Source organism: Pleurodeles waltl, chromosome 2_2, assembly GCF_031143425.1.
Source record: "Pleurodeles waltl isolate 20211129_DDA chromosome 2_2, aPleWal1.hap1.20221129, whole genome shotgun sequence".
NCBI classification, from domain to species: domain Eukaryota; kingdom Metazoa; phylum Chordata; class Amphibia; order Caudata; family Salamandridae; genus Pleurodeles; species Pleurodeles waltl.
Window position 1 is genome coordinate 1,136,195,342 of NC_090439.1, and position 19,005 is coordinate 1,136,214,346.

Sequence of the window (19,005 nt, forward strand, 5' to 3'; positions counted from 1 at the left end):
CAAGGGTGTTTATTGAAGTGCTAATTATTGGAGGGGGTGGTAAAATGGTGATGGGTGATGGTGGAGGAATGTCCATGGCAGAGTCTATTCTATTAGTCTCACAGGTGCATTGCCCATATGGGCATAGGAAGTGGAGCTGGGGCAGTTTAATTATGGACAGGGTGACAAAGTGGGACAGTGGGATGACAATCAGGGTGGTCTCATTTCTTGGCGGGGGTCTTGCCATCGTGCTCTGTCCTATTCCTGGATCTCAGGGACCACTTGCGGGGTGGTTCACCGTCTGCAGGGGGTGGGGTGCTGTTATGGTTGTCCTGTGGCGGGGCGTCCTGTCCACTAGCGCCTGCGGAGGTGGTGGGCAGTTCATCGTCCATGCTAGTGTCAGGGGCCCCTTGGAGTGCCACGGTGTCCCTCATGGTGTTCTGTATGTACTTCAGCACCACTACGATGGTGCCCAGGGCGGAGCTGATGGTTCTGAGTTCCTCCCTGAAGCCCAAATACTGTTCCTCCTGCAGGCGCTGGGTCTCCTCTCGCCAGGACCGTAGCCATCGTCTCCTGGGAGTGGTGGTATGCTCCCATGATGGAGGAAAGGGCCTCATGGAGAGTGGGTTCCCTTGGCCTGTCCGCCCCCTGTCGCACAGCAGCCCTCCCAGTTCCCCTGTGTTCCTGGGCCTCTGTCCCCTGGACCGTGTGCCCACTACCACTGCCCCCAGGTCCCTGTTGTTGTTGGGGTGGTGGGTTATCCTGGGTTCCCTGTAGTGGTGGACACACAGCTGATTGACGTGTCCTGGGGACGGAGGTATGGGCCCGCTGGGTGGGTGCTGTACTGGTGTTTCCAGAGGGTGGAAGGTCTGTGTTGGGCTGTGCCTGTGCGAGGGGAACCGACTGTCCCGAGGCCCACGATGGTCCGGGGTGGTCATCTGGATCCAGTTGGCCAGAGCTGCTGTCATCACTGTGGGCCTCTTCTGTGGGTGGGGTAGAGATGTCTGGATCCTCATGTGTGGTGACGTTAGGTAGTGGTCCTGCAGGGGTGTAAAAGCATGATTATTGCATCTGTGTGTGTCATGGTGTGCAATGGGTGGGTGAGCGTGTACCCCAGTGCTAGCATTCCTGTGTGGGGGCTTGTGTGATGATGGTTAGGGGGTGTTATGGGTAGGTGCAGTGGGCATGCTTTAGTGATGAGTGTCCATGCTTTGTTGTGTCATCCAGGGCTTGGTGTTGGGATGGGTGGTTTGTGTTATTAGTACACTAGTGAGGAGTTGGAGTGATAGGGGAGGGGTGAGGGTGAGGGTGGGGGTGTGTGATAGCATGCAGGTAGGGTGGGGGATATGATTTTTAAGATTTGACTTACCAGTGTCCATTCCTCCACCGACTTCTCCGAGGCCCTCTGGATGCATAATGGTCAAGACCTGCTCCTCCCATGTTAGTTGTGGGGGAAGGGGTGGGGGTCCGCCGACAGTCCGCTGTACTGTGCCTGGAGACCACGGAACGCACCTTCCCCCGTAGGTCGTTCCACCTCTTCCTGATGTCGTCCTGATTTCTTGGGTGCTGTCCCTCTGCGTTGACCCTGTCGACTATTCTTCGCCATAGCTCCATCTTCCTTGCAATGGAGGTGTGCTGCACCTGTGATCCAAATAGCTGTGGCTCTACCCATACGATTTCCTCCACCATGACCCTGAGCTCCTCCTCCGAGAACCTGGGGTGTCTTTGCCGTGCCATGGGGTGGTGTATGTGGTGATGAGTGTGGCGATGTGTAGTGTTGTGTGGTGTTTTGTGCGTGGATGTTGTGTGGGTGATGGTGTTGTGTGCCTCTGTGTGGTGGGGTTGTCTATGCTGTGCTCTCTCTGTCGCCTTCGTCTATAATTTTTGGTGGTAGGGGTTTGTGTGTGATGTGGATGTGTGTTTTATATTGTAATGGGTGTGTGGGAGTGGTGTTTGTATGTGTATCAGGTGTGTGTAAATCGAATTGTCCAATGTGGCGGTGTTTTGGAGATGTGTGTGTATTTTGAGCGTGGCGGTGTGTACCGCCAATGGAATACCGCGGTTGAAAGACCGCCGCGTGGATTCTTGGGTCGTAATAGCATGGGCATGTTTCTGTTGGCGTGACGGTGGAGGTTTTGTTTTCGCCAGTTTATCACTGACCTTTGGTGTGGCGGACTTGTGTGAGTGTCTGCATTTCGGCAGATTCCGAGATGTGGGTCATAATAGCTGTGGCGGAATTCCGCGGCCGCGGCGGTGTATTGGCGGTCTTCTGCACGGCGGAAAGCGGCTTTTACCGCCAATGTTGTAATGAGGGCCTTTATGCTTTATATTATTCCCTTTTGAGTCTATGAATCCTTTCTGATGCCAATAATACAAGTTTGCATTAAAAGACTGGACACAGTAATACGAATCACACACTATGTTATGTTATGTTATTGTGTTTTATATAGCGCCAAACTACCCGGAGGCTTTGTAGCGCTATAAGAGTGGGGAATTCTAGATCTGTATATTTTTCTGCCAAAATCAAAGCTTTTGATTCAGCTACTTGTGCAGTGCAATCCCTTTAGGATTGAATACAGGTTTGTTGAGGGTGGGATTTTCCATCCCTCATTACTGCATAAAAAGCTGCGAAAGCCGTCGAGTATTGGTCTTTAGTGCCTATGGCAGGCTGAGCTGAACCTCAGTATATATTATATATTTATACTGATCAAGAGGCAATACATTGGTGGGCATGGAGTAGTCTTGTTCATGTTGGAGAAATTCCTGAGCTTGTAGTGTAGGGTCAAAGATATAGTCTACATCAGTAGCCGTTAGGGAAGTGGGCCATTGTATCCATCTAGGATGTAAGGATTTCACATTTGGAACACTTGTTTTTGTGACAGCCTGTAAGGCTGGGATGGATGTAATGGCAATTATGCATTTCCCTTGAGCCACTAGTCTTTTATTTAATACAGTCATCTGAACTGCAGTCAGTATTTTTCAGTGGACGCAAAACACATCTCTGCATTGGAATATAGATGCGATTTAAATGCAGTCGGCACTGGGTCACCCTCATTGAATGTGACATAGGAGAAACCAATGGCACCCGGTATTGTAAGGATGACCAAATTTGTTTTATTTACACGTGTACATAAGTGTTGTGCTGCAAGCATGTCAGTCTGTAATGACCTGAGAATGTGTATGTGTTCTGGTGTCCAGTGTTTGCTAGAGGAGTCTGGATGGATTAAATCGTACAAATTTTATATGCGTTGCGCATAATCTGGAATGTATGTTCTGCCAAAATTAAAAAATCCTAACAAGGGTTGTAGTTTTTAATAGTATTTGGTGGCTGTAATAGGGCACACTTCTCTAGGAAGTGTGGTACCAGGCTCTTTCCCTCATGTGATAACTTGTGTCCTAAAAATAGGACACCGAGAAAAACAATATTTGTTTTTTTTAAATTGAGTATGTAGGCATGTTCAGTAAACCCCAAAACAATGCGATCTACCCTTGCTAGCTGAATTCCCTGGCTAGGTGTGTGTTTAAGTCACCATCCGTGAGATGTATATCATCAACATAGAACAACGCTTCTGGATCAATATAATGCAATATTGATGTAACTCGGTCGCAAACAGTCCTGGGCTTTTCTTATACCCTTGAGGAAGCAGACAAACATGATGCTGTGGGTCGAGAGCATTTAAAAAGCGGTGAGATCCTTGCTTTCAGGTGCTATGTTTTGGCAGAAAAACCCGTTGGAAATATGAAACATTGTTTTGTATTGTTCATGGACAATATTGTTCATTAACGTTGTGCTGTGTGAATTTTGTATCAAAAAAGTGCTTTAATGACTGTTTAAGTGTCGGTAAGGTGAGCCCTTTTCCCAGCCCACATGGTTGCGGTACAGTGCAGGGGCTTGTGCAAGGGCCTATTCTGCAGCATATGCTTGTTTATCTTCTTCAGGAACAAGGATCGAGAAAGATGATAATATTACATCTTCCCCTTGTGGGAGGGTTCTAACAAACTCTGGTGGCCAATCCTTTTCAGCCAAGAGAATGTCATAGCTAAGTATTAAAGTTTCCCAGAATACTACTTTTATTGTGCGCATTATGTCACCCTCAATCTCTATATATAATTGTACAATCTTTCGGGAGGGGTGACCCTCTGTTCTGGGGTTTCATCTTCTATAAAGTCATTAGTTGCTTTCGCATCCAGAAACTCTTGAAGATTCTGGTGAACTATTGTGACCTCTGCCACCCTGTCCAGCAGAGTCACTGCCCACACTCTATTCTGTAGTTATGTTCTCAGTATGTGTGGCATATTGCGCTGAAATTCACACCACCTTCTTCTTTTTCAATTGGGGTTTTTGTTGCTGAAGTTTCTCTACTTTTATTATGATGATGTCAGATGAGCGTTGGAAGTCCTCTTTCGGTTTCAAATACTCATGTTGTGTGCACTCTCACTGGCCCTCTCTCTCAGATTCATTGACAGATGAGACCTGAAAGGAACAAGAAGGGCGTGTATTTATGTACTGATATCTGTTGGCTTGTTTTAAAGTGTCACAGTTAAGTAAATTATAATGTTTGTCAGAGCTCTTCGGTTGTTAAGATTCTTCCAGTGACATTGTCTTTTCTTCATTACTTATTTGTTTATCCCATGGTATCTATCGCAGCAAAAACTGTACCCCATGTGGCACAGTCGTCAATGGAGGGAACCATCCCAAGTGGCAAGCACATTGTGAGAATTCTGTTTCAAGCTGGTTTGTTTTTTGAGCAATCCAGAACAGAAATTTCTCCCATCTGGTGGGGACTTTACCCATTATAGCATTGATAGTTATTGGGTTAATCCCAGGTGTAGCCAATTGTTGTTGAACAGCTTGAGAAGCCCTGGCTGGGGCAGCTGTTAATATACGCATAACAAACTGCGATAAACGTCTGTACAGTCTAGCTAAATTATTATATATAGGGTGCAAATTGCCCACAGCTAATTGCTGTATGGCGGGACATGGTATGCAACCGGCTAGAACTGGCCATGTGGCCCCATCATTGCTGAGGGGACCCAGTCTAACTTTTTCTGAAACATGTGGTAGGAGCACCTTGGAACCAGTTATGATATTCCTGGAATGTTAAAGGTATGTCAAAGTCGTGATATGGCCTGCATTGGCCCAGTACGTTGGCCGCTGTGTATGTTTGAAATGTGTTTGTATTAGCATCAACTGCAAGACAAGTAATCCATAAGTAAAATAGTTTGGTTTTGTACTCATCGTGAACCTCAACCACAAAGGTAACATCTCCACCCCCATTAGGTAGCCCATCTCAATTTAAAATGCGCTGTGACAGCATGCCTGCAGTTAGCAGGAACATTAATTGGATTCGCATTTTGATAAATGGAATTCAGGAAGGGAAATACTTAAGTGGAATATCCTTTTAAAGGTTCAAGCTTAAACAACCTATAGACAAATATAGGTGCTTCCTATAATGCTGATGAGGATGTAATCCCTAACACCATGAATGTCTCTATTTTAAGGTGAATACACACAAGGGAAACTACTCAGGAGACCTGTCAACTAAGTACCTGACCTTTCAATGTTGATGGTGCCATATTACATGGTTCCTACCAAAATAATAGGACTGCGTATTAGGACGAGAGAACTTCAGAATGTGGGGACTGAGTCCTTCCACACTATCAGAGACTGTCAGCCCAATTCCTGGCTAGCTCACAGTGCATCACCCAAGCCCCTACCCTTACCAGGGTGCAAGGTGATTATGGCAACATAAACATGACACTCTGACTCCCAAGGAGGTCGTGGAAACAGATCTTACCCTTTCATTGTAATACTCATGCATGCTCAGGTGAAACACAAGAAAGATAGGTTTTCAATACATTTATTGAAACAATCATAGGCCCATATTTATGGGAAAATGACGGAGCGCGACGCAGCGCCAAAATTGGCAGTGCCGCGCTCTGTCATTTTCACAACGCAGGGATGTGCTGCATTTAAGTGAATACCGTGCCCCCGTGTGTTGTCCCCTGCTCTGGCACTAAATTGAGCTGCCAACACAGGCATTCTTGCACCATTGTGCAAGGATGTCTGCGTTGTCCCGCACATAAGCAATAATTTGTGGCATTTTGCTCTTTCAATGTGTGCTGCAGAATGCAGCACGCAGAACAAAAGCAAACAACGAGGAGGAATAAAAGTATTTCTCCTCGTTGTGCCTTGCTAACGCCACCGCGTCAAAATGCAATCGGTGTTGCTGTGGCATGCCCACAGCAACACCCATTGCATGCCCCTCTGACGCAGAATACTGCCTCGGAGGGGGCCATATTTACAAGGAGGCGTAACGTCAAAAAAGTGGCGTTACACCTCTTTTTAAATATGGAGCAGTGGTTAGCGCCACTGGAGCGTCACTTAAAGTGACGCTCCAGTGGCGCTAGGGGATTATAAATATGCCTCATAGTCTTGCATAGAGAGAGTGAGTTTCCAAAGAAGGCTAACTAAAACAAGCAACACATACAATGTATTCCTAGAATAAATCCTGCAAGCCTAAGTGTGTAAAATGTCACTGCTAAAAGTGATGTCAACTAAAACGTGTAAGATGTAAAATATAAAATGAAGCTAAAACGGAGAACCAGCGAGGATTCAAGAAGGCCTCACTACAGGACCATAGCCCCTGCTTAACTCTCCTTACCGGAGTAAGGCTCTCGCCCAGTTCCCTCCTGGCACCTACAGGGGTCCACGGTTGATGATCACACCTTCCAGAGTACCCTTGTGGAGTGTATCCATTACTATTTTGAGGACCACAAGGGCTCTATTTCGTCATGGGCAGTTGGGCAGGATGCCTTCAAAGTAGTTATATATAGTCGTTGTATCTATGCGGTCTCGGGTACTCACAAATCCAATGAAAGGGAGTTTACTGAGGCGGGGGTACTTTCTGCCTCCTAAAAAGAGAAATTGTAAATAATTCGGCCCTCCATAACTCTCTTCGTGTTGTTTGTAAATTTGAGACTCAAATGCTGTGAATATACTGTAGGCTCTTACCCAGGACATAATTCAGTCTTCCATCTCCAAGCAGAGAATGCCTGAAGAGACTCTGGCTTTCTCGCAGTGGGACATCCTTATGGTATTCTACGATTTTTGCCAACACCTCCACGATAGATGCCTAATCATTTCTTTAGCATTGATTACTACATTGCTTGGTAATTTTCCTCTTCCCTGGGTTCCCTCAGATTTATGTAATGAGGTTGATGCTCACAAAACATCTCACAATGTCAGAGGCCATACCTGAGTTTACTGCTGGCAATCCATCTGGCTTGGATGGCCTCTGATGGACTTTTATCATACTTAGGCTGACTCTCTCGCCCACAAACTACCTGCCTTAAATGCTGTGGCTTTGGAGGAAGGCTCTCTGTCGCAGTCACCCAGCGAGGCCTTACTTGTCCCTCTGCCTAAACGGGGGTATCCTCTCAATGACCTGGCTTCATACAGGCCACTAACCATCCTCAATTCTGATTATAAAATTCTTGTGAAATTCTAGCTTTTTGTGTCCTAAAGGACCTGGCCCAACTGGTCCAATGTGATCCGATTGCTTTATCCCCCACAGGGATACTTGTCTGAACCTGAGAAAACTATACAGGCTTCTCTAAATGGGCAGCCATTTTGTCACCACTCAGCTTCATTAAGTCTACACCTTGAAAAGGACTTCAATAACTTGCAATAGGACTATCTTTTTGAGGTCCAAAGGTATTTTAGTTTAGAGGCACTCACCATCTGCTTCATTAAATATGGTATAAGCACCCACCCGGATGGGTCTGAGTGGGAAAGCTCATCTTTTCTTCTTTAAGGGTCTGCAGGGGAACTTGAAACAACTTTTCCCTATGCACACGCAGTTTGCCATAGTCATGGAACCATTTGCAGTAAGGCTGCGGGCCAGGGGCATGACACAGGGTTTCCCACTCACTGACCTAACAGAAGCAGTCTCTTTGTAAGCTGACAGCATCTTTATATCACAGACCTCTGGGGAGACCAAACTGGTACTGCCCAGGCTTTTAGGGACTTTGCTGCCACCTCTTGCTTACAGGTCAACTGGCAGAAATTGTGTGTTTTCCCCCATTTACCAGGACTCCCTAGAGGCAAACTGGGTTTAGCTGGGGGCCCCTCCAATGGGACAGGTGTCTTTTTCTACTGTCTTGGAATCAGGATTTGCCACTCAGACCCTGATTTGCTTGAGGATTTACTCGAACAGGCTTTGCACTTAGGTCACAAATAGCGGTCTGGAAATTGCTCACGGCCTATTGCCCTCTCCAAGATGGCGGTCCCACCCCGCCTCCTATATTATTTTGCTAAGTTGCACATCATTTTAACATGAACGTTCTTCCAAGACTTGGACATTCCACCTAGGTGAATTTATGTGGTGCAACGATTGGCACAGGGTGGCTTTAGGTAAATTGCATCTCCCAGCCGAGGCACATGGTCTTGGGGCACCCAGTTGAGGGCCTGAATCACAAAGTGCACTTTGTAGTACAAGTGTAGCGTTACAAAAACAAACTGCACTTTTGTAGTAACTTACACTTCAAGTAAGATTATTGCTTTTCAGTATTCACAAACTGCACTTTTGTAGTAACTTACACTTCAAGTAAGATTATTGCTTTTCAGTATTCACAAACTGCACTTTTGGCCGAAGGCCGTGCGCTATGCATGGTTTGGTGAATATAGGCATTGGCCACAGGGCCTGCCGTCCATGGCCGAAGGCTGTGCATGGATGTGGTTGAATTAACATGTAGTAATTGAAATTACTATACGTTTAAAGAACCAGAGAAATTCACTGAGTAAAACAAAGGTTACATGGACCTTATAGTTAGGAAATGGAAATGAAGAAACATTGAAATTCACCTACAAAACCAAAGGTTACAGGGATTTATAGTTAGGCTCATATTTTAAATGTAGAACACGTTAGCGCTTAACCTGTTATTGTTAGAGTTATCTCAAGTAACTATAACTCGCGCCCTCATCATGCACTGCTAATTACCCCACAAATTACAGCACTCATGACATCTTTGACAACATCAATGATAATATCAATGTAATATTTGCAGTAAAAAAATTCCTGAAAAATCTGCGCATGGCGGTGGCGCAAGTTATAGTTACCTTAGGGCACGAGTTATAGTTACTTGAGATAACTATAACAGGCGAATTTCTATTGTTTTGTATGTTTACAATGTCAATCAATTAATCAGGAATTTGTAAAGCGCACTACTCACCCGTGAGGGTCTCAAGGAGCTGAGGAGGGGAAGGGGGAGAAGGGGGGGTGCTAATACTGCTCAAACAGCCAGGTCTTTAGAAGTTTCCAGAAGGTAAGGAGGTCTTTGGTCTGGCGCAGGTGGGTGGGAAGAGTGTTTCACGTTTTGGCGGCGAGGTGCGAGAATGATCTATCGCTGGTTGTAGTTCTGCGGACGCGTGTGACGGTTGCGAGTGTGAGGTCGGCGGAGCGGAGATGCCGGGTCGGGTGTAGAAGGAGAGTCGTCTGTTGAGCTATTCTGGTCCGTTGTTGTGCAGTGCTTTGTGAGCGTGGGTGAGCCTAGCTATAATGTCCCTGTAACCTGTGTTCTTTAAATGAATTTCAATGTGTTTTTTTAAATTCTATTTCCTTACTCTAACGTTCGTGTAACCTTTGCTTTTTTCAGTGAAAAAGATAAAAAAAAATATATATATATATATATATTAATCGTGACTGTACATTACATTTTCTAAACTGTGATGCAAGCGGGTGAGCATCCGGCTATAGCTTGTTCTAACCATGATTTTCTTTATATTTTCCACAGTGTGTTACAGAAGCTCGTAAATTTAATCAATGACTTCGGCCAATATACAGAGGATGTGAAAGTAAAATCAAAAACCCTTAAGTGTCATGTCAACAGCCTTTATGAAGTGGCCCATGCGATGGACCAGAACCACAGCAGTGTCACGTTGTTAAGGGCCACCGGTGTTGGAATGTCTGTGGCTGGTGGCATAGCAGGCCTATCTGGGGTTGTCTTAGCTCCGTTTACAGGTGGAGCCTCGCTGGTCACCAGTGTGGGAGCCGCCGCCTCATTTCTGGGTAATTTTACCAGAATGCTTGCTAGTGGTGCAGAATTAGCAGGTAATTCCAAATGTGAATCTAGGGTATGTCGGATTCTTCAGGCATGTGAAGAAGAGCTACTGGCACTGAAGGACAGCTACGAAAAGGTACAGCAAAGCATGCGAGAACTGGAGAAGGAGAAAGACCTGAAGCAGAGCTACCGTGATGCAGCCAGTAACATGATACAGTCCTTCAATAACTATGGGCCACCACTGAAAACCGAAATGTTTAAATTTATTTTAAGACGCATTGTTCATCTGTCAGTGAGATTTATGGCTAGGATTATAACAGAGAAAATGTCCAAAGAAGAAGCCCAAACACCCATCGTAAAAATGGTTGAATTTGCAACCGCTAAGTTCCCCAAGGGAAGCACCACCCAGGTGGGTCGGGATGTAGTCACGCCCGTGGCATCAGCATTGTTTCTTTTTTATAATGTCCATAATCTTTACACAGATCTGACACATTTCAGAGAAGATGCCCCATCAGAAATTGCCAAGCAGATCCGGAATGTGGCAGAGATGCTTGACGGATTTATCGATTCGCAAGGATGAGTCCTTTGCATATGAATGGGGCCAGTAGAGGGAGCAGCGGTAGATGGTGTGCACAAGCGCCTTACCTGTCGTTCCCTGATCTCCATGTGATGTATATGCAATCTGTACAAATTATTTGTTCTGCCCAACCGCTACCAGGGTTGTCCAGACATCACCCGCTCTGACAACCTGTGATGGAAAGTAGTTTAGCATCCTCCACTGTACGCGCATGATCAATATGTGCTGGGATACATCCTTTCAGAAACTCTTTGCTTACAAATGGCAGTATATATATTCACCCTGTGGCCATTTCTTGCACATTGAAAAAATGAGGCAATCAGCTGATGCCCTTAGTCTTGGTTGATTGACAGACAAATGTTGGGATATACGAAATATAAGAAGGAAGCTGCCTCTCAATCCCAACACAAATTGTCACAAATATCTCTTCACATCATTGCGGTCACACTTTGCACTACTTCACATCATACCATCAAACCCCAACACCCTCAAAATAACCACCACCTCACCAAACAACACTACTACAAGAATACCCCACAAATCCACACGACCAGAATCTTACAACACCATAAAGCACAAAACCACACATGACCACCTGTACTGGACTCTATTCCACAACTTAAAATTGTACTATATACCATGCCACCTTAAACATTTCATCAGCACAGCGCACAAGACCAACAGACCTCTCTACTAGAAAGCACCACAATATGGTGCAATATGGTCCAAAACCTTATGACATCTTAACATACCACATCATGCGTTACTCATCACACATAACACAGCATAACTGAGCACAAAACATTGCACACCTCGCAACACATTACAGCACCATGATAGACCACAACACTCTACACCAAATCACATTACTCCACGCCCACCCAACAGACCAATATGGTAAGCCTGTCTGCACAACACCTGCGCCTCTCATCACTTGCAATATAGAAATACCACTGGATGCCAGGACAGAGATACCACAAACTTTGACCTCACTTCACATAATGGGGAAATGGCACTCAGGGATTGGGAAATAGAGGCCCAGGTGTAAAGATGAAGGGGGGAGGATCTGGGGAGTTGGGGTGCTGGTGAAACGCAACACAGGGGTGAAGGACAGGGAACCCTGTCAAAGGGATGGCAATTCGCCATACCATGGTACCACCTTCCTGGTACTGATTGAAGAGCTCAGTACAGCGCTCTGTGAACAGCTTGAGGTTCATAGACATCAAGCCTGTGACAGTGATCAGGTTTTGCTAATCAATTGGTGGCAAACGAGGAGGCATATTCTATCATTAACATTAACGCATTCAAAAGCCTAACCAAGAAACTTAGAATAAATTGTAAGATGTGTGTGTTTAAATTGTGGTGGACATTGTGGCTGCCAGCTTAGACAATGATGTGTAATCATATTAAATTCCGTGCATTTATATTACATAGGCTAATGATGAAATTATTGAAGGAAACAATAAATAACAATGCCTGAAGTATATCAGAATTGATTATAATTAATACTGATTACATCGCATTTATATTGATTTAGATGAAGATGCTAATGTGTAATGAAATAAAGTGCAGATGTTAAACTGTATCCCTGCATCAGATCTGAAGCTATACAGCAGAAATGTTTATTAATCAATTAATTGCTTTTGCATATATGAATATAATTGTAAGGTGCGCAGAAGGCTTTAGAGATGCATTAACTATAATATAATGTATTCTCGTTAGCATTAGGAATTTGGGCCTAATTCATTTTACGCTCCTGCAGAAGAAATGCTGCCTCATCATGTTTCCTTTGATCTGAAATCTATTTTAGGCTTGTTCGTGGGTTAGTGAACCTTTCATTGTATTAGTGGTCTGAGTGAAGGCCAGCTGACCTTGCAATGTTTCATATTTTGTAGTTACTGGTGTATTCACAATGCCCATTCATTGTTGGCTGGGAACTGTTGAAATCATCTTATTCTCCCTGGGAAAGAAGCCTCGTGTTGCAAAATATTATAAATTGTAAAATCTCAATGGAGAAGAAGGATGTGCGTCACCTGGTCCGATTACCACTCATGGGAAGAAGTGTAGAAGTTGCAACCTGATGGAAACGATTTGCTGTGATTGGCTATAGATGATCTCACCCTGTATGAGTCTATCTACTCTGGCCAATCAGAAGAGAGTTAGTAACTTTTGGAACTGTAGTTAATCTGTCCCCAAGAAGCAGAGTCATTATTATTTCTTTTCACCATTCTTGTTTATCCACCTTCTCTTGAGACACTGCTCTTGATCATTCTGAGACTCTGTTTGAGTTTTACACTCTTAAACCATCCTCTGTTCTTGTCTGTCCAAATTATGTGCAGAGGAGCACATCATCCTACCTATCCTCTATGCTGACATCTTGTCACTAATGATGTCCTGATGCGATTGCAGTTCAGTAATTCTGGCCCGTATTTATACTTTTTTTGCGCCGCATTTGCGTCGTTTTTTGACGCAAAAACGGCGCAAACTTGCAAAATACCATTGTATTTTGTAGGTTTGCGCCGTTTTGAGTCAAAAAGCAGCGCAAATGCGGCGCTAAAAAAAGTATAAATACGGGCCTCTATGTCCAACTTACACTGAACTAGTGTCCTTGCCCACGTGCAGCCCGTGCTCTGCACTGCCCCGAACGCTGCCTGCTGATGTCCTGCTCTGCTCTAGAAGAACATTGCTGTCTGCTGTCGCTTAAGGAGAGGTATAACCTGTAATGTGTTGTTTTGTGTTTTCCCTTTCAGCCTTATAGCTCACACCTAAGCGCATTTTTGGGCAGTTCCTTAGCTAGATCATTTTCCAAATAATTTTTGTCTTTCTTTGTCTTTTGCTTTTTTTGCATGCATCAGCCCGTCCCCGCACATGCCAATCCAGATTTGTGATAGTAATAGGGGTGACCCAGCCTGCAAACTAATTATTCTTGCCTCAGAACTGATTGTGTCAAATTCATCTGCTTGCACCTTGAGAACTGTGTCTATTGCACAAATAACCATATTGTTATTGTGTGTTATTCTGTTAGAATGCTTGATAGTTACAGCCGTGTCTAGATTGAGATTCTGTAGACGTTTTGGTCAGCCATTATTTTACATTTACTTGTATAATTTAGCTCTGCGCACCATTTATGTCACCTTAGCATTGTAGTTATAGGGAATAAAGCTTTGAAATTCTGATTAACTTGGTGTGGTGATTCTTGGCCACACTGGTCATGGTGTGTCTGAAGTTTCTGACCCATTGTTATATTCATGATTGTCACTGTGTAATTTGGGATTGATGAATTCGATTATCACACTCCTCTCTGAGCCAAAAGATCAGATCGACCGCTGAGAGTAGTGGATGTTGACTGCCCTTTTACAAGTTTCTGAATCCTAAGTAGGAAAAAGCCATACGCCCACAGATTTTGGTAGCAGAGTGACAGTTTCGCCTCATGAGGAGGGAAATCGAATAAGGCCGTGTTCTGAGTTGTCTAGTTTTGGAGTTTAGGGATTGATTAAATTCCAGTGTTGTTTTTGCAGATTTACAGTATGAATTGTGAGTAGGGTTTTGCGCTTGCAGTGGTTTGGCTATACAATTGTGGTGAAGTGTATTGTATGAAATGTGTGGAGTCATTGTACTCGAAGTGAGTGTTGCGCTTTGTGCTAAAAAATTGCCCACGTGGTTGTTTATGACGGGTCCTGCGAGGCCTAAGACTCCGGAGTATTGTACAAGTGTATGAGACAATTGGTTGTTGTTGTATTATCTGCAGTAGGATGTTGGTCAATGGGGAGCCGTTGACAATGCCAGTAATTATCCCGTACATGTGTGTGTATGTTTTGGCCAGTATGAGGTGAATCCTGAGTGCACAAGGAAGATCCGTATTAGCCAGAGTGAGATTTGAAGGTCAAGTCTTACTTGCGTTTGTGATAAAGCCACAGTTGGAAGTGTAGCCCCCACAGCTTTCAAAGCGTTTGAGTCCTACCTGTAGTAAGCAGACAAGTTTGGTTTTGTGCTTGCAATATTTTGCATTTAGTTGTTTGCATGAATTGCGTGAGAGGCAAGCTGCAAGGCTTTGGCAGCCACTGAGTATAGTGAGTGTGACTTCAATTGGTCCGCGCTTGGCATGGTTGGTTAGTGAGAAGAGCCGTGCAATGATTGGCGGACAAGCCTGTGCAGGTATTGGTTGAGGACAGCTTATGAAAAGGATTGTGGGATTGAAATTTCTTCCTAGTTAGTATGAAATTTGTTTTGTGAATCAGGATCAAATACAAAAATGACATTTTCCAAAGCTTTAATGAGTGGGATAAGAGGAGATGTCTTTATTCCAATTAGAGAGGGTGACACAGCCCCGCCCGAAGGTACACCGCATACATAGTGATTTAAGAGAGAGGTCCTTCAGCATGCCTTTGGTTAAAATAATGGTGCAAACTCACTGAAAAGGAAGGTTCTTTAGCTTTTTCCTATTAGGGAACATTTAATATGAATATTTTAGAGAATTTGAGGAAGATGCTGTATGATTCAAAGCCCCTCCCTAAACATGCACAGCTTGAAGCACTTGCCATTTTGAAATTGGTAGCTAGACAAAAGGAGAATGTGAAATTTGAGAGAAGGAGCAGAAAAGCAGAATAGACATTAGCAGATGCTAGATGGTAACAGGAACAGAAAATTTGGAGAATAAACATGTTGCAAGGAATGAAACTATATCCCAAAATTACTCAGGAGAAAGTGTCAAAACTAAAACTAAAAAGAAGCCTGCAGATGAAACCGAGCAGAAATCAAATGAACACAAAAAGGCAGCAAATAATGATAGTGAGTCAGAGGTTGAGTTCATACTACAGCTTTTGAGGAATCGTCCACCTCCATACCCTGCAGTTGAATCAACAAATCAAGGGGTTACCCCAAGTGCTCCTACAGCTTTGGTTACACAAAGTCAGGGTCAGATAACTACAAATGTACCAGCATTACTGTGGCACAGAACCACTTGTGGGGTACTACACATCCCAGACTCCTTTTGGCCCCTGGAGGTGGCCATCATGGGGACCAGCTGCTCACACTTTTGACCACTAACGAGCGCTATAAAGTGCGTGCAGATAACCACTGAGCGGGACGCGCAGAACCACTTGTGGGAGACTACATATCCCAGACTCCTTTTGACCCCTGGAGGCGGCCATCTTGGGGACCAGCTGCTCACACTTGTGATCACTAACGAGCGCTATAAAGCACGGGCAGATCACCGCTGCACAGGACACACAGAATCACTTGTGCAGGACTACATATCCAAAACTCCTTTTGGCCCCTGGAAGCGGCCATCTTGGGGACCAGCTGCTCACACTTGTGACCACTAACAAGCGCTATAAAGCGCAGGCAGATCACCACTGTGATGGACGCGGAGAACCACTTGTGGGGGACTACATATCTCAGACTCCTTTTGGCCCCCTGAGTCAGCCATCTTGGGGACCAGCTGCTCACACTTGTGACCACTAATGAGTGCTATAAAGCATGGGCAGATCACCGCTGCCGGGACAAGGTCAGGCGTATCCGCGCCTGTCAGTGGCCGGAAGAGGCTGGGCTGGGCTCACTCTCTTTGTTTTTTTTATATGTTTTCATGTATAGTCACAGAATGTTGCCTCATATAGTATAGAAAGTGGTGTGTAAAGCAGGGTGTGCAATAAAGTTTGCTACGGGCCATATATAGCCTACGACCATTGGTAGGGGGCTATATCTGGTTAGAAAGCAGCCATGGGCAAGAAGAGGGTAGCCTGCAGTAAGACGCCAATGCAATGCAATTCTACAACCATTGAGTCCTTTTTTGCTTTTGATTTGGCAGAGAGGCGTTTGTCCTTGGGCTGCGCAGGTTCCCCTTGCACCGCTATTATAGGGACGCCTGACGTAGAAACTGAGATAGGAGGACAGGCTATCAGCGACTTAAACTGCACTATCCCTTTATTAGATGCCCCTATGGTCAGTAGTATGGCTCCAAACCCTTATTTGGAACACCCAAACCGAGCTATAACTAAAGCCTCACCTGCCACTAAGCGTAAGAGGAAAGCTAGGAATATTGATGCCCCTTCACCTCCTATGAGAGGGTCAACTGTAGGAAAGCAAAGTGAAACATTCAATCTGGGTATGGTACAAATAACGGATTGGAATATAGTCATCAAAAAGTTTATAACTTTCCTGAATGAGTGTTTAACCCTCCTGAGAGATTGAATGGGGAAATTAGAAGTAGCAGTAGAGAAAATTTTAGGATTATGTCAGCAGGTCGCCAGCGAGGGGGCCTATAGTTGCTACAAGTAATCCTGAAAAGACCCCTTCGGGACATCCTTCTTTATTGAATGCTCTCCCCCTCGAAGGTACTAGTCAGGAAGAGATAGCAGGAAGCAGTCGACTGTGTCCTGGTCTATGTTTGCAAGATAAGTGGCATGCATCCATTTTAGCTCCTATATAGTTAATCTACCTGTTCTCAATATGTCTTCAGTAGTTTCTGATGTGGCACCACAAGAGTCTTTAGCGGTAACATCATCCTCATACTTACCAATGATTAATCTTCCTCCTGCTTGCTGTCCATATGTTATTGTTTTAGCCGGTGTTCCTTCTGTGTCAAACTCACATCCTGAATCTACTTCCCAACTTCAAAATAAGGTTTGTCACTGGTAAGTGAACCATTTCAAGTTTAATGTCCATGATTATGGAAATATCTTGTTGACTCGCTGTGTCGCCTGGATCGGTCTCTCTCGTAAATGTATCCTTGGTGACTGTATTATTGTTAATTTTAGGTGTCCACACCTGGAAGAGAAAATTATTTCCCAGCCTTTTGAGACTCTTGGCAACCCGGGTAAAATTAGAGTGTTACCTCTTGGCTTTTTTTATAGACCAAATAACCCCTGAAAGCCCATGATTCCTTCATCGGCCCGCCTAGTACAGCCCTCGCCCCAGATGTCTCCAGCATTTATATGTAAAAAAACGTTTTGATAGATCTTAACGAGGTGGACTGACAGTATAGGGGCCTGCAAAAGATAGCCTTATGTGTTCGGGATAGGGAATTGGACGGGGGTGTCCCCTTTAGACCCTCTTCTTATCATAGTGTGTTTTCACATAATGTCGTGCCTGTTTCAGAACGGGTCTCTTCCACCACTCCCTTGCCTTTGTTAAATACCTTATCGAAGGAAAGTGGTCAAGGAAGTGAGGTGCATTGTAATAGCTGTGGTGGGGACAGACAGTTTTCCCTGTTAAGTTGGAATGTGGCCGGCTTAAGAAACATAGGGCCTCATTATGACCCTGGTGGCCGGCGGAACAGTGGCGGTAACACCGCCAACATGCTGGGGGTGTTCCGCCAGTGTTTTATGACCGTGGCGCATTAGCCACGGCCATACCGCTGGCCCCTCCACTTTACCGCCAGGTGGTCATAATCCCCAGGGCACATTTTGGGCTAAGGAGTACGGTTAAGGAAGAAGTACCCTTTGATGTGAGAGGATTGTATCTGCGAAATCTAGTAGCCCAATATGACTTCATAGATGTAGTTAATGTTTTCCAAGGCTGCAGCCCGGATAAGCCAACTGTTAAAGAAGGGGGTCATGCTTCTGTCATTGATTATATATTTGTCACAAAAAACTGTCTTCAGTGTTGTACAAATGGCATGGTGATAGAAACCTTATGGAATGACCATAATGCTATCCACCTAGATGGTTGTTTTCTCTTGAACAAGGATGCCAACCCAAAAGTGTCTAATGGCATCAATAAACATACCAGGGATGGTTTAAGGGTAGTGTCCTCATGAAAGACAATCTCTCGATTATTTTGGGCTGTCTAGTGGAAGGATCTGGGGTTGAGTTGTTCCAGTGCTATATACTATTGTGTGAAACAGTCAAGAATATGTTATTACAACCTTTTAAACCTAAAATAAATAGTCTGTTTGTAAGGGAATGCCTCCTAGGCAGTGTTACCCTCTTACTTTTTGCGTTTTGTTGATGCCAGTTATGATTGAAAGTCTGCTGGGACCCTGCTAACCAGGCCCCAGCACCAGTGTTCTTTCCCTAAACTGTACCTTTGTTCCCACAATTGGCACAGCCCTGGCACACAGATAAGTCCCTTGTAAATGGTACCCCTGGTACCAAGGGCCATGTGGCCAGGGAAGTTCTCTAAGGGTGGCAGCATGTATTATGCCATCCTGGGGACCCCTCAATCAGCACATGCACACTGCCTCACAGCTTGTGTGTGCTGGTGGGGAGAAAATGACTAAGTCGACATGCCACTCCCCTCAGAGTGCCATGCCAACCTCACACTGCCTATGGCATAGATAAGTCACCCCTCTAGCAGGCCTTACAGCCCTAAGGCAGGGTGCACTATACCACAGGTGAGGGTATAAGTGCATGAGCACTATGCCCCTACAGTGTCTAAGCAAAACCTAA

General features: G+C 44.8%; 1 protein-coding gene across 1 annotated transcript in view; it reads left to right on the plus strand.

The window, feature by feature from the left end:
• Window positions 1-13,794, plus strand: part of LOC138282955 (apolipoprotein L3-like) — a 65,070-nt gene extending 51,276 nt beyond the window's left edge. The window contains exon 3 of the mRNA XM_069221024.1: window positions 9,775-13,794. Within this exon, the coding sequence (XP_069077125.1) occupies window positions 9,775-10,621 (847 nt within the window). The 3' untranslated portion in view covers window positions 10,622-13,794. The remainder of the gene's footprint in view (window positions 1-9,774) is intronic.
• The last annotated feature ends 5,211 nt before the right edge of the window (window positions 13,795-19,005 follow it).